Below are 13871 nucleotides of genomic sequence, written 5' to 3'. Positions count from 1 at the left end.
TTGTTACAGGCCTAATCTGCCCTCCCCCCGTTCTCCCGCAGCTGGGATTTCCTTTACTTGAAAACATTCTATATACAGGGCAGCAACGGTCACTGGCATGGTGCTATTTACACGATGGAGCCATAGAGGTGCAGACATGTGAAAATTTAAAAAAAAAAAAGTACACCAACTTCAAAATAAATACTGCATAATGACAAGTATGTACAAATATTCCACAGTCATGTCCTTCTTATTAAAATTAGAAATGACGTGTATAGGAATATGCAGAAAAGATCACGTGACTGCATTTTAGTGTCAGGAACACGGTAAGGGAGAACGAAGACGCTACAGGTCTATCCACCCACGTCACTGCTGGTACACAGGTGTCTAAACCGTCTCATCCTTACCTCACCTTCACCTGGCTCTGTCCTAGGTCTCGGAAAATCAAGACACGGTCTGGGTGTAGCTAGCTCATGTTGCACCACATAAAGAGAAGGCATTGTGAGTGACAGCTCGTCTCCACTTCTGCACCGTGTCAATCAAGCATGGCGGTTTGCAGTGGTCAGTGTTGGATGTGAAAGGAGAAACGAAGAACATATTTCGGTGTGCATGGCCTCCATTTAAATCAGCGGATGGAGACGGACTTCAGAAAATCATTGCAAGGGGTTAACACCAATTCCTAAGGGTGTGGAACCAAAGCCTACATAAGGAACGGGAAGGATGGGTGGCTTATGATGACCAGTGACATTTCCTCGCTTAGGGACCTGGAGAGAAAGTGGACCTTGCAGCGCCACTCAAGGTAGAAACTGCCCGTAGACCAAAGGCGCGGTTTGCCTTGAGGGTTTGTGTGTAGATGTTCGGTGATGGCATCGGATAACTAGTAAGAGGCATCATATTGACTTGGAGTCACCCAAATATTGGAGCTTTAAAATTCTTGCAAATTTATGTTTACTATATTTCTTTAGAAATATAATTTGTGAAAAATTGAATTTTCCTACAGAAAAATGAATTAATAAACAGCCCTGTGTTTCAGGGCTCCACATAGTCGGCCGTGTATCTATTCACATAGTAAACGGAAATCAGCTAAAGAAACTGTTCCGACGAATTAGAAAACAAACACAACCTAAGGCCTACAAACAATGCTTAACCCCCGTGTGAGTAATGCTGGTGCTGAAAACAAATCCGTGAGACGGGACGGCGCCACATGACTTTAGGGGCCTGGAAACTGAGGTTTGAGGTGAAAAGAGAATTCCCATGCACTGTCGAATAAACTTCGAATGTTCAAACATCCTCTTTGTCAAACACGTGCTGACTTGCTCTATATCCCAGTCATGTTGTGGATCCTTCCAACATGCCTGAGATAGAGAGAGCTCCCGAACAGACGTGAGAAATCCACCAATTCAGATGCATCTGGGCTCTGAACCAAATATGGGGTCAGGTCAAAGACTTGGAGGGTATTAGTGTGCGGGTTACTCCGGAGGAGAGAAAGGAAAGAGGAGGTGAAAAGTGAGACAGAGAAGAGGAGGAAAGACGTGAAAACCTGCACATGTTGAGCTTCGTAAGATCTGTGTATTTAACATGGAAATAAATGGAGTATAGTATACTATTGTCACATAAAGAGGATTTTCAGTATCTGCTAGAAAGTATTTCCATTGGTAATGTCTGCCAAAACACAGACTGAGAGTAGAGAATAAACATGGTGTGTCTTGGTATCACCCTGCTGCATTCGCTCCCATTTTAAAACCATGCACTAGTGAAATTTATTTTTAAAAATAATATAAATTGTTGAAAATGGCTGATTTTTATTTTATTTTATTATTTTTTTTTGCAAGTTGCAGCCCCGAGAAAATAATTTAAATATTCAGCTATCTGTGTCCATGCAGAAAAGTTTCTTTGATTTCATCCAGTGCAGTGCAGTCACAGACTTCGGATTTCCAGAGTCCAACCATGGCCGCATCAGCGAACGCCATGCTCCCGGAGCTCCCCAGAGTCTCCCAGTCTCCCTGCCGGAGCCGACTCTGCTCCAGCCACTTCTTTGGTCTCTTGCTTTTCACCTGACACTTCCTAGACTTTGCTCCTTGGCCTGCAGTGTGGCTTAATGGCTGTAGAGCTCCATTCTGTGGCATACCAGGCTTTGGGGTCAGAGAAACGAAGAAAAACGATAAAAATATAAAGGTGCATTGAAAGGGGCTGATGATTCTTTGAGATTAATCCATGGCTTCAGATTGGACTGGATCTCGGGTGTCACTGAACTCCAAACCCGACAGTTCTTCTCAGCTCTGCTCCTTCACCTGAGGGCCTTCGCTAGGGCACAGTGCGGACGACTCCCTCTGAGGACACAGGGTCGCTTTGTAGCCCTAGACGTGGGCTCCAAGGACACAACATTAAGCATGCAGTGTTGCCAGGGCTTCCGACCTGCGCGTCGCTGGTAGAGGCAGCAGCGGCTCTGCGGTCGCTAGGAACGAGAGTACGAAGGTCCAGTGGAACTTTCCAGAGATGACTGGGAAGCCCTTCTCGTCAGAGGTGCCAAGGTGGGGTCCACCAGGGAGGAGGGAGGGAAGAGTTTGAACCACCCAATGACCATATTGGACAGTTCCAGTTCATCTAAAAGTATCTGGGCCACTCCCATGAAGGATTTGTGGTCCATGCGGCCGTAATCTCCCCAGACAATGATCTGTTGGCAAAATAAAAAGTAACATTAGTTCAAACACACACACATCACAACCCACAAGCAAAGCCATAACTAAACTAGTAAAATGTGTGCAGCTAATGTGCTGTTGCCAAGGTCAAGTTAAGTAGTGGGGTCTGATGGATGGATGCCACTGTGGCCTTTAGCTCCCAGAAGTTAGGGTTGCACTAGGAAAACCGTGCTCCAGTGTGAAGGTCTGAAGTCACCCAGGAAAAAGCTGGTGTTTAACCCAGGTTTGCATGTCTGGAGGGAGCTCCCCTGTAGGGAGACCAACAACAAACAGCTTCAGAGCCCTGGCCACTGTCTCCAGCTCACAGAGAATCTCAGCCATGAGAAATGGAAAAGAATCTGACAGGGAGGACACTGAATCTAAGGTGAGGCTGCGGGACAGTGCTTTCCAGTGTCAGAGGTCAGCGAGGAGTGCACACCTGTAACACCTTCCCCTGGGGGCTCTCCTCGAAGGACAAGAGCTGCTGATACAGGGGCTCCAGCGTCTTCCTCGCCACCTTCGTCTTCTTTTTGGCTATGCAGACTCCGTTGTCTAACAGATACACCTTGACATACGGTGCTGGGGAGAGAGAGAGCAAGTGAGGCCACTGCTACAGAATGCCCAGCTCAGGGGACGAGAACAACGGCTCCATCAGCTCAGGGGACGAGAACAACGGCTCCATCAGCTCAGGGGACGAGAACAACGGCTCCATCAGCTCAGGGGACGAGAACAACGGCTCCATCAGCTCAGGGGACGAGAACAACGGCTCCATCAGCACAGGGGACGAGAACAACGGCTCCATCAGCTCAGGGGACAAGAACAACGGGTCCATCAGCTCAGGGGACAAGAACAACGGCTCCATCAGCTCAGGGGACGAGAACAACGGCTCCATCAGCTCAGGGGACGAGAACAACAGCTCCATCAGCTCAGGGGACGAGAACAACGGCTCCATCAGCTCAGGGGACGAGAACAACGGCTCCATCAGCTCAGGGGACGAGAACAACGGCTCCATCAGCTCAGGGGACGAGAACAACGGCTCCATCAGCTCAGGGGACGAGAACAACGGCTCCATCAGCTCAGGGGACGAGAACAACGGCTCCATCAGCTCAGGGGACGAGAACAACGGCTCCATCAGCTCAGGGGACAAGAACAGCGGCTCCATCAGCACAGGGGACAAGAACAACGGCTCCATCAGCTCAGGGGGACAAGAACAACGGCTCCATCAGCTCAGGGGACAAGAACAACGGGTCCATCAGCTCAGGGGACAAGAACAACGGCTCCATCAGCTCAGGGGACAAGAACAACGGCTCCATCAGCTCAGGGGACAAGAACAATGGCTCCATCAGCTCAGGGGACAAGAACAACGGCTCCAACAGCTCAGGGGGACAAGAACAACGGCTCCATCAGCTCAGGGGACAAGAACAATGGGTCCATCAGCTCAGGGGACAAGAACAACGGCTCCATCAGCTCAGGGGACAAGAACAACGGCTCCATCAGCTCAGGGGACAAGAACAATGGGTCCATCAGCTCAGGGGACGAGAACAACGGCTCCATCAGCTCAGGGGCACAAGAACAACGGCTCCATCAGCTCAGGGGACAAGAACAATGGGTCCATCAGCTCAGGGGACAAGAACAACGGCTCCATCAGCTCAGGGGACAAGAACAATGGGTCCATCAGCTCAGGGGACGAGAACAACGGCTCCATCAGCTCAGGGGGACAAGAACAACGGCTCCATCAGCTCAGGGGACAAGAACAATGGGTCCATCAGCTCAGGGGACAAGAACAATGGGTCCATCAGCTCAGGGGGACAAGAACAACGGCTCCAGCCTCACAGAAGAGATGGCAGCCCTCTAATCACTGCCCTGCCTTCTTTGTCAAAACCACCATGAACACTTGCCAGCCGTTCAGTTTTAAGTGTGTTGACACAGCCTTTGAGAGTCTTTTCTTTTTTCCCCCATATTTCTTTCTTGTACAGATTTAAATGTTAAATTAAATAAGGCAAAATGTTTCCACTCCCTAACAAGATTCAAGAGCAATGTCTTTAAGTTATCAAAATTTCTATGTCACTAAACATGCTCAAAGGAGCCTGGTGATTCACTCCCACATCTGACTTACATTTAAAGACGTTTATTGGCTTTCAGTGGTGTGAGCACAAGACAGGGAGGGGCTCTGGGGTAGTGTGTTCAAGAGTAATGTGGAGAGGCAGCTCAGTAGGAATTCAGTGACTGAAACCTTATATGACAGACACTTTTATGGAAAGCAGGTTCCACGTGCCTCATTGCTACTCAATATGGTGAAGGAGCCAATCACCCTTAAGACATTTACAACACAATTTCAAAATGAGACAGCCAGCAATGTACACTTTCTTCAAAACTTCCTTCAAGGACTGAGGAGTTGAGAGAGAAATACAGAATTATAGGCTAGTACAGGTGCTGGGGACAAGGTACGTTCAGAAATCACAGTTTTTTAGACTGGACCTACTGATCTCTGTGCACAGTGCACTTAGCCTCTGTGCTGTTTCTACAGCTCCAAGTACCTTGAATTATAATTACGCTTCAATATGAAATGCGTGGCATCAAATTATGGTAGGGAGAGCCTCTCATAAACTGCGGGACAAATGTCTGTCTTATGGGCCTGTGGGCATCTAATCAATTTTTATTCTAATCTCAGAGCTTGAAGGATGCCTAGGGACAAATCTGAAGTTCCTGGTAAGCCGAAGAATAACGTAAAACAGCAGCTAACTGGAAAAGGCACTTCTAATGTATATCTCAGCTGTGTGTGTGCTTGTTCAAAACCTTGCACAATCCCTACAGTTCACTCACTTCCGGCCCCTCAGAGCACATGTGATCTGCTTCAGCCCCCAAGCAGTGCAAATGCTGGCATTATCCATTCATGTCTTGATTATAAAGATTTCAGCTGAGTAAGGAAACTCAGGTCGAAACAACACAGACAACAAACAACAAACAACAAACAACAGGGACCTCTTCTGTTTTACCTGGCAGTGTCTTGGAACCTGGTTTTACAACAAGGCCGCGAGCCCGAATGATTTCCACCTCCAACTGTCCCTTTTTGTCCATCATTCCCACTTGAATGTCACCTGGTGGGACACAGGGAAGAAAAACAGGAAGAAGGAGGAATGTTTGTGCCAAAGAACTTGGCTTCAGACATTTTCTGGATGTTCTCCTAAGTCTCCAGATACATTCCTAAGTCCCCAGATACATTCCTAAGTCCCCAGATGTATTCATTCTTTAAGATTAAATATTCCCAGCAGTGTGTTGCTTTAAAGATGAACAGAAATCACAAAAGAAAAAAATTAAGAACATTTACTGTTAAAATCTGGGACCTTTTATTCTTACTGGTAATAATGTTAAAAATATCATGAAACCGAGGGGATGTGACTTTTCTGTAATCTAAAGGACAAACAATGAAATCACGTGACACAAGCTCTTACCCATCGCAGGAGTAGCCAGGGTCTGGCGTCCCACTAGCTGAGCAGGGCCCAGGCCGTCGAGGAAATCGCTGAACTGGCTGTCAGAGGCCAGGCGGACACCAGGGAAAATCAGGCTGGAGGCAAAGGGACATGTGGGATTAAATCCTCAACCATCGTTCCCCTTTCAGGCAAGCTTGAGTTTCCTGCTGGCCTCATTAGTATGCCAAGCTAAGGTGACACTAATATTCACTGGACTCCAATCCCCATGCCGCCTCCCACAGCTCGGTCCATCTTATATTCTCCAGCCTCCTGCGCCTGTCACCAGAAGCACCTGCTGCACTATGCAAGTTTCTGGTTCTGTGTCTTCTCTCACTTGGTCTGGGAGATGAGGAAACGATTTCTATTGTGCATGCTCAGTATACACGGAGCACTTATTTATGGCATGCTTTGCGGAGTTTAATCCTCTTAGCTATACTAAGAGCCTATTATTTACCTTTGTAGAGCTGAAAAAAATTGGATCATTCCCATCATCATACAAATATGTTGCTATTTCATCATACAACAGGAAAACCAGCCCCGTCCCTGACTGCGTTCTCCTCCCCAGCCCCACCCCAATTGTTCTTTGGAATCTTTGGAAAAGCCTTCACATTCTCCTCTTCCATTGCAGTTGGAAAGTCTAATCAGTTTTTTGTTCCAACTTCTCAAAATGACTTTCTCTAAATAAAAGTCAGCCTGTACTACAGCAGTCAGCGTCAGCTGTGACTACAGCAGTCAGCGTCAGCCTGTGACTACAGCAGTCAGAATCAGCTGTGACTACAGCAGTCAGCGTCAGCTGTGACTACAGCAGTCAGAATCAGCTGTGACTACAGCAGTCAGCGTCAGCTGTGACTATAGCAGTCAGCCTGTGACTACAGAATCTTATAAACAACAGATACATGACTCCCTTAGTGACCCCCCCCCCATGTTAGAAGCATGATGTAATTTGCCAAAAAATCTAGAGTCCCAGAAACCAAGATGAGAGCCTTGGTCTCCTCTTGCTATTTTGGTTCCTGTGACTCCTAAGCCCACTATCTTAACTTCTGCTTTGATTTTCCTGTACGGCTCATATGGAACTCACAGCATACTGTCTGGGACACTAGAAGGTAATCCTGGTTGAATGGAATCCTGAGTATTCATGTTATTTCTCCAATAAAACGGTAAACATCTGAGGTGGGCGCCATACTTGGAACGTTTATATCCCTGGCAGCTCTACAACAGACTGTAAACTCATGTGTGAGGCCAACATTTCCACAGAGCACAGCTCAGAGCACGTTAATCTTGTGCTTTTCTTCCAGGAAGAACGCTTTTCTTCAGTCCCTTGTGTGGAGTGTGCCCCATGCCTGCGTCCGAGCCGCTGCCACAGACTCTTCCGCTCAGCTCTCCACCTCCTTTGCACTTCCTTTATGATGAGCAAACCTGTTTCTTCCCCTTCACCTCATCTCAAAAACCCAACATGTTTCTACATCTCTATTTTAAAATCGCAGGACTATGTACCTCTCCTTTATTTATATAATTACGTTGGACAAAATATCATTAGGGTATGTAATTAATGGTAGCCAAAATTTCCTATGGTTTTGACTCTGAATTGGCTACACCGAAAACTTCCATGGTGATGGCAGAGGGAGGCCCTGAGCCTCATTTTCCCTCCTGATGTCCTCTGTACTTCAACTAGAGATTAGAAGTCACTAAATACAGCTGTCTGTTGGAGACAGGGCCACCCCACATTTACGAACTTTTCCAAGTGTCTTATGGTAGTGGATTCAAAGGAAAGCAACATAGAAAAAGGCTCACCAACTTCTTGTTGCTATTTTCTTTTGATTATTGTTTCAAATAATTAAGATAAATTATATATCTTTCAGTGCATAAATTTTTCAATAGCTTCTCTTCAACACATCAAAGATTTTTTACATTAGAAATTATTTTTAAATTATTTTTATGTGTCTGGGTGTTTTGCCTGTATATACATCTATGCACCATGTGCATGCAGTGCCTGAGGAGGCCAGAAGAGGGCGTCTGATCTAGCACTGCAGTTACAATTGAGAGCCTGTTTGTGGGTACTGGGGATCAAACCCATCCTTAGGAAGAGTCAGTATTCCTAACCTCTGTGCCATCTCTCCAGGCCCAACACTGAAAACTTTAAAACTTAATATTGCCTACATGGCTTGACATTTTGCTCACTATTCCTGTGATTTTAGTTATTGTTTTAAGCTTGGACAAACCATTTTGTATAGGTAATACCGAGAGTCACATCATAGCATCTTGTCCTACCAGTAAAGCGCTTTACCCGCTCCCCTCCCAAGCTATTTCATTCAAAATAAAAAGCCAGATCGGTCAACTGATCAGCGGGCTGAGACAAGCTCTCGGGCAGGAGCCAGTGAGGGCGGAAGTGGGCTGAGAACGGTGCGAACAGTGCGCATTAGCTCTCCTGCGAGCAGGGCACGATGCGGCCTCACTCACTTTCCTTCGGAGCTGTAGCTGTTCATGCTGCCGTCTGTGGATTCCCGGCTAGCCTGCCGGGTCATCCAGTTCCTCATCTCCACCGCCAGGCCGGTTTCCGTGCTTCTCTGGACAGTGCTCCGGAGCTTTTTACCCCCTGCTTCTGCAGAGACAGAAACCCGAAGCCATCAGAGTTTTGCCATTGCTGCCCGGTTACAGAACAGGCTGGCCAGCACCCGGAGCCTGCAAACGAGAAGAGCTGCGCACAGAGAATTAAGAAGATACAGGGAAAGTATTTTAAACACTTCAAAGCGGTGTCTCCCTGGGTGAGCAGCACAAGGTACCATTGTTTATTGCCACTTAAAACATTGTTCAAATCATTAGCATGAGAAACAAAAAGATTCAAACTGAGGAAAATAAAATAAGCTTTGTTTTCATTGTAATATTTAAATTACCATATCAATTTATGCCTCATTTTTTATTGTCATTTTTAAATGCCAAATTAATTTATGCTTACCTTTCCCCCCATTTCTTTTGTCTCAGTGAAAGAAATAGGCCTTCATGTTACTTACAGAGAACCAGATGGTGAGGGTTACTCAATTTTTAGCTTTAACTTCTAGACAAAGTTTAGGGTGCCAGCTATGAAAAGGCAAAGGAAGATATACAAAAGGGATAGCCCTATTTGAAGGCAGTTTTGATTCTGCTGGGGACTTCCAGAAAGATTGTGTAATATAAAATTCCTGACGTGTCATGTGGAGGACCTTTTTGTCCTTGGACAGTCATCTGGTGGCATTTTCTCCCAGAATGCCATGGGAGGACCAGCACCAAGGAAAGGAGAGCAGCGCCAGCTTGGCTGTGAGCCAAATGTGCTACCTGGAGAGATCAGAGCTCCAGAGAGGGAGGATGATTGAGGTGGGCTTGACAAACGGGCCTACTGAGGCTCCAGGAAAAGAAGTGTGTCTTGGGCAAGAGAGACTGCACAGACAAAAGAGCAAAGCCAGGCGTGATCATGTGTGGCCATGGCTCAAGCATGTGGCGTGGGTATACATGAAAGAGCCAAAACCTTGGAGAGCCCAGCACGTTGGGTACAGAGCTGAACACTACCGATTCATTTGCTCCTTGGCAGGCCTATTTGATTCACGCTGCTGCAGGAGCCATTGGCGCTGGAGAAGAACAGCCATGAGGTGCGCTCTTGCAGTGGCTGGTATTAGTAACTTCTCTTAAATGCTGTGCTGCTGTGGGCGTGAGGAGACTTCTGACAGTTGCTCCACTCTGAAACAGTGCTCTCTGTGTCACCCGTTTCTCATTTCCAGCTTTGAGACACATTAAAGCACTTTAGAGTAGACACAGAACACACATTGTGACTATCGCTAGCGAGTCAAAGGATGCTATTTTAAATGTGCGGTAAACATGGCATGCTGATAAATGACAAGGAAACAGGAGGATTCCTCAGGATGCGGAAAAGCTCTTCATGAGAGGGATGCTGGTGATACTGGCATGGGGACTCTGCGCCAGCCTTCTTGATCTGCTTCACTTTGAAACACTTGCATAGAGACAAAGTTGAAAATAATAGTTTGTGGCCTCCTGTGGAACAGTGGCTGAGCTCGCGTGGCTTGTCACTGGAGGCTACCATTAAAAGTCAGACCATGAAAAAAGATACATGAGCCAAGTGATCGGTCTACAAACTAGTTCTGTTATGGGAATAAAAAGATGATCTATGGTGGTAGACGGAGCCAGCACCATCTTAATCAAGTCATTGAATTCGGCAGTATACGGAATCACCTATCAAGTTATTTTGAACAAAAATGTACCAACTGTTTCTAATCAAGTCTTCTGGCTCTCAAAAAATACAGAAGGTAAAGTCACAAGACAAAGCATCCAGACAAAACCCAGATATGGCATATTGTTCAAGAGAACTGGCCTAATATCCTAAGATATTAACAAGGTAATCTAGATCACAAGACAAAGAGCACACACACAAAGCATCCAGACAAAACCCAGATATGGCATATTGTTCAAGAGAACTGGCCTAGTCTCCTAAGATATTAACACCATGAAAACAAGGTAATCTAGATCAAAAGACAGCAAGGAGATGCAAGCCAGTGAGTGACCTTGGCTGTATGGATTTTTGCCTTGTTTGTAAAACCAAATGAAATAAGAGGTCTTTTAACCAAAATCATTTTTGTGAAATGTCAAAATCACTAAAAGGCAATTTTAAGACAGGTAGGGAAGTTCTGAATACAGATTGGATATTAATTAGATGAGAGGCTGCTAAACTTTTAGGTGGATTATAGTAAGTATTATAATGAATTTCCTGACTGTTAGATATATGTCAAATATTTAGATGCAAAATCTTCTATTATTGACATTTTACTTTCAAATGGTATGGGAAAAACAAATATACACATGCATAAGAAGAATGTTTTTAAAAAGAGGTGGCAGAGGTAACTGTAGTATTCATTAATCTAACATTAATGACCCTTTTGCCTACATCTCTCTGTGTGGTGCATGCATGTATGTGCATGTTTGTATACATAAGGGCACGTGTGTAGGTAGACATGCACATACATGTGGCGGTGTGAGGCTGACCTCAGGTCTTCCTCAGTGGCATTCTATATTCCTCACTGAGTCAGGGTCTCTCAGCTGAACTCTGAGCTTGATGGCGGGCTAATATGCAGACTGCTGGGATTACAGGCAGTGCCCATGCCTTCCTGACATTCATTTCCATGGGTGCTTAGGATCTAAATTCCAGTCCTCATGCTTGTGCAGCGAGCCATTTACCCTGCCATCCATCTCCCCAGTCCCTAAGGCTTATCATTTTATTTCAGTGATTCAAATAGTAACATCACAAAATATTCTCATTCTTTTCTCTCAGAAACCATGAAAATGGTAGGCTGATATGAGGAAGCTGGTGTGAGGGCTAAGTTCCCGCTTCAATGTTTATTTTCTTCAGTACTAACCCAGGTGAACAACCACCATCACCTGAGACACACTTCAGGGGGCACCTGGGATATCTAGACACGCTTCAGGGGCACCTGGGATGTCTAGACATGCTGCAGGGGCATCTGGGATGTCTAGACACGCTGCAGGGGCATCTGGGATGTTTAGACACGCTGCAGGGGCATCTGGGATGTTTAGACACGCTGCAGGGGGGCACCTGGGATGTCTAGACACGCTGCAGGGGCATCTGGGATGTCTAGACACGCTGCAGGGGGACACCTGGGATGTCTAGACATGCTGCAGGGGCATCTGGGATGTCTAGACACGCTGCAGGGGCATCTGGGATGTCTAGACACGCTGCAGGGGCATCTGGGATGTCTAGACACGCTGCAGGGGCATCTGGGATGTCTAGACACGCTGCAGGGGCATCTGGGATGTTTAGACACGCTGCAGGGGCATCTGGGATGTTTAGACATGCTGCAGGGGCATCTGGATGGGGACCTAGATATATGCAAGAAAACAGCACAGAGATGAACCCAGGTTATGTAAGGATAAAGGAGCCTAAGTTCCTAAAGATCTCAGGATGCAGAACAGCAATTCCGAAAACTACTGTTTTCTATTGAATCTGACACTATTGAGCAAGAGTGACTTGAAACATGCTGTTAGTAGGTGATAAGTATCAGACAACACTTGGCTAAGAGCAACAACATTTAAAGAAGAGCTCAAAACCCTTCTGACCACAACTGTTTTATTCATATATTCTCCTTCTAAGTCTGAAAAATCCTTACTTTTACAGACAAAGCATCTAAGGGCCCAGCAGATCACAAAGAGTCCTGAAGCCACACAGCAAGTGACAGGACTAGAACGTGTCCTCAGTTGCCAGACTCCATGGTCTCTGTATTCATTAGCTTGTTAGACTAGAACTAACTTCCTGGGTAGCTGTGCGTCTGACTGAGACATGGTGCAAAGAAGACCCTTTAGAAGTAGCCTGGTGGTCTGGGAAGAAGCAGGGCCTCAAACCAGTTAGGCCCTGGTATCAAATAGCTTCTCTACTCTTAATTAACCATATGGCACTGCGCAAGTAACCCCCCCCCCCATGTTCTTAACTTGTGAGATAATAAGAGATAACGGGCAGGCCATGGAGAGGGTTAAAGAAAACACATCTAAAGTGCTTGGAAACACAGTCTTCAACCAGGGCAGAGGAAAAGATGGCACATTCTGATGGGTCTCGACCACTAACTAGCTAGTCGTGTGGTCCTCTCTAGTCACAGCCCCGCTCTGAGTCCAGGGCAGGTTGTCTATGAAAAGGACAGGGAGAGGAGAGCAGACGACCCCTGGCAGCTTTCATCCTTAAGTCTGCGAGTTTGTTTCATTGGTGTACAAACGGCCATGACTAACAATAGTCCTGTGCTGAGGGGGAGGCTACTGCCAAAGAATCCCCAGTTCCTATCTAAATAACTCAGAGCAGCCCTGGAAAACTTGTCATTTCATTCATTACATTATCTGAAACATTTATAGACTTCTTTAGAAATTTCCAGCACCATAAAAATCTTTGTCACTCTCACAATAAAGCCAATTAACTTAAATATAATGCATTACGGCTATTCACGTGTAATGCTGCAAATGATGTCCTGCTGCTATGCAACCTAAAAACTGCATCCATGCAATACGAAGGTCTGTGAGAGTCAGTGCAAGGGAGGCAGGTGGAATTCTATGCTGGTCCTGATGACCATGTTACATTCCACTGCAAAAGGGATTCTGCTAATTAACTAAGGCAACTAATTAGTTGTTTAAAAGTAGGGAGGTTATCTGAGTGGGCCACCCTTGCCATTCCAGGCCTGTAAAAGCAGAATGATTTCTCTGGCTGCCTGCAGAAGATGGAACGAAGAAAGCAGACTCACAAGAAAGATGCTTTGTACGATTGCTGGCTTGAAGATGGAGAGACATTTGTCAAGGACATTGTGGCCACCAGAAGCCACCGAGAGGGAGCTCTGCCTGACAAGTAATAAACTAGAAACTGCCACCAACACAGGTGCTCTGGGAACAGAGCCTCTGGCTAGAGCTCAGCCGACGTTTTGATCTCTGTGGTGTTACACATCACCACCCTGTGCTAGGCTTAACATCTAATGAGTAGGTGTTGGTTTCGGATGCTGACTGTCACGGCATCGGAAGATGCGAGCAGCAGATTCCGATTCCTTCCTCAGACATAGTTTTAAATGGAACATACAAAAAACTGTTTTATTATGGCTGTGGGGGTAGAGCAGCCAAAACTGTTTTGACTTTAGGTGTTCTTTTAAAAATGTGAGTACCTGTGCACATGCATATATACATATATGCACAGTACACTAAAGAACACACAAGCAGTGAG

At 46.0% G+C, this 13871-nt stretch overlaps 1 protein-coding gene across 2 annotated transcripts in view; it reads right to left on the bottom strand.

The window, feature by feature from the left end:
- Positions 1-409: 409 nt before the first annotated feature.
- The window catches only part of Rims2 (regulating synaptic membrane exocytosis 2), a 411096-nt gene continuing 397634 nt past the window's right edge, over positions 410-13871 (bottom strand). For both annotated transcript variants that reach the window (XM_042055663.1, XM_042055664.1), the window contains 5 exons: positions 8585-8726; positions 6110-6222; positions 5654-5755; positions 3097-3236; positions 410-2653 (listed from right to left, as the gene is read on the bottom strand). In XM_042055663.1, the coding sequence (XP_041911597.1) occupies positions 2435-2653; positions 3097-3236; positions 5654-5755; positions 6110-6222; positions 8585-8726 (716 nt within the window). In that variant the 3' untranslated portion in view covers positions 410-2434. The remainder of the gene's footprint in view (positions 2654-3096; positions 3237-5653; positions 5756-6109; positions 6223-8584; positions 8727-13871) is intronic.

This window comes from Arvicola amphibius, chromosome 9 (genome assembly GCF_903992535.2).
Source record: "Arvicola amphibius chromosome 9, mArvAmp1.2, whole genome shotgun sequence".
Lineage (NCBI taxonomy): Eukaryota > Metazoa > Chordata > Mammalia > Rodentia > Cricetidae > Arvicola > Arvicola amphibius.
Note: the sequence above shows the minus strand (reverse complement) of the source record. Positions and strands in the feature narration are given on the sequence as shown.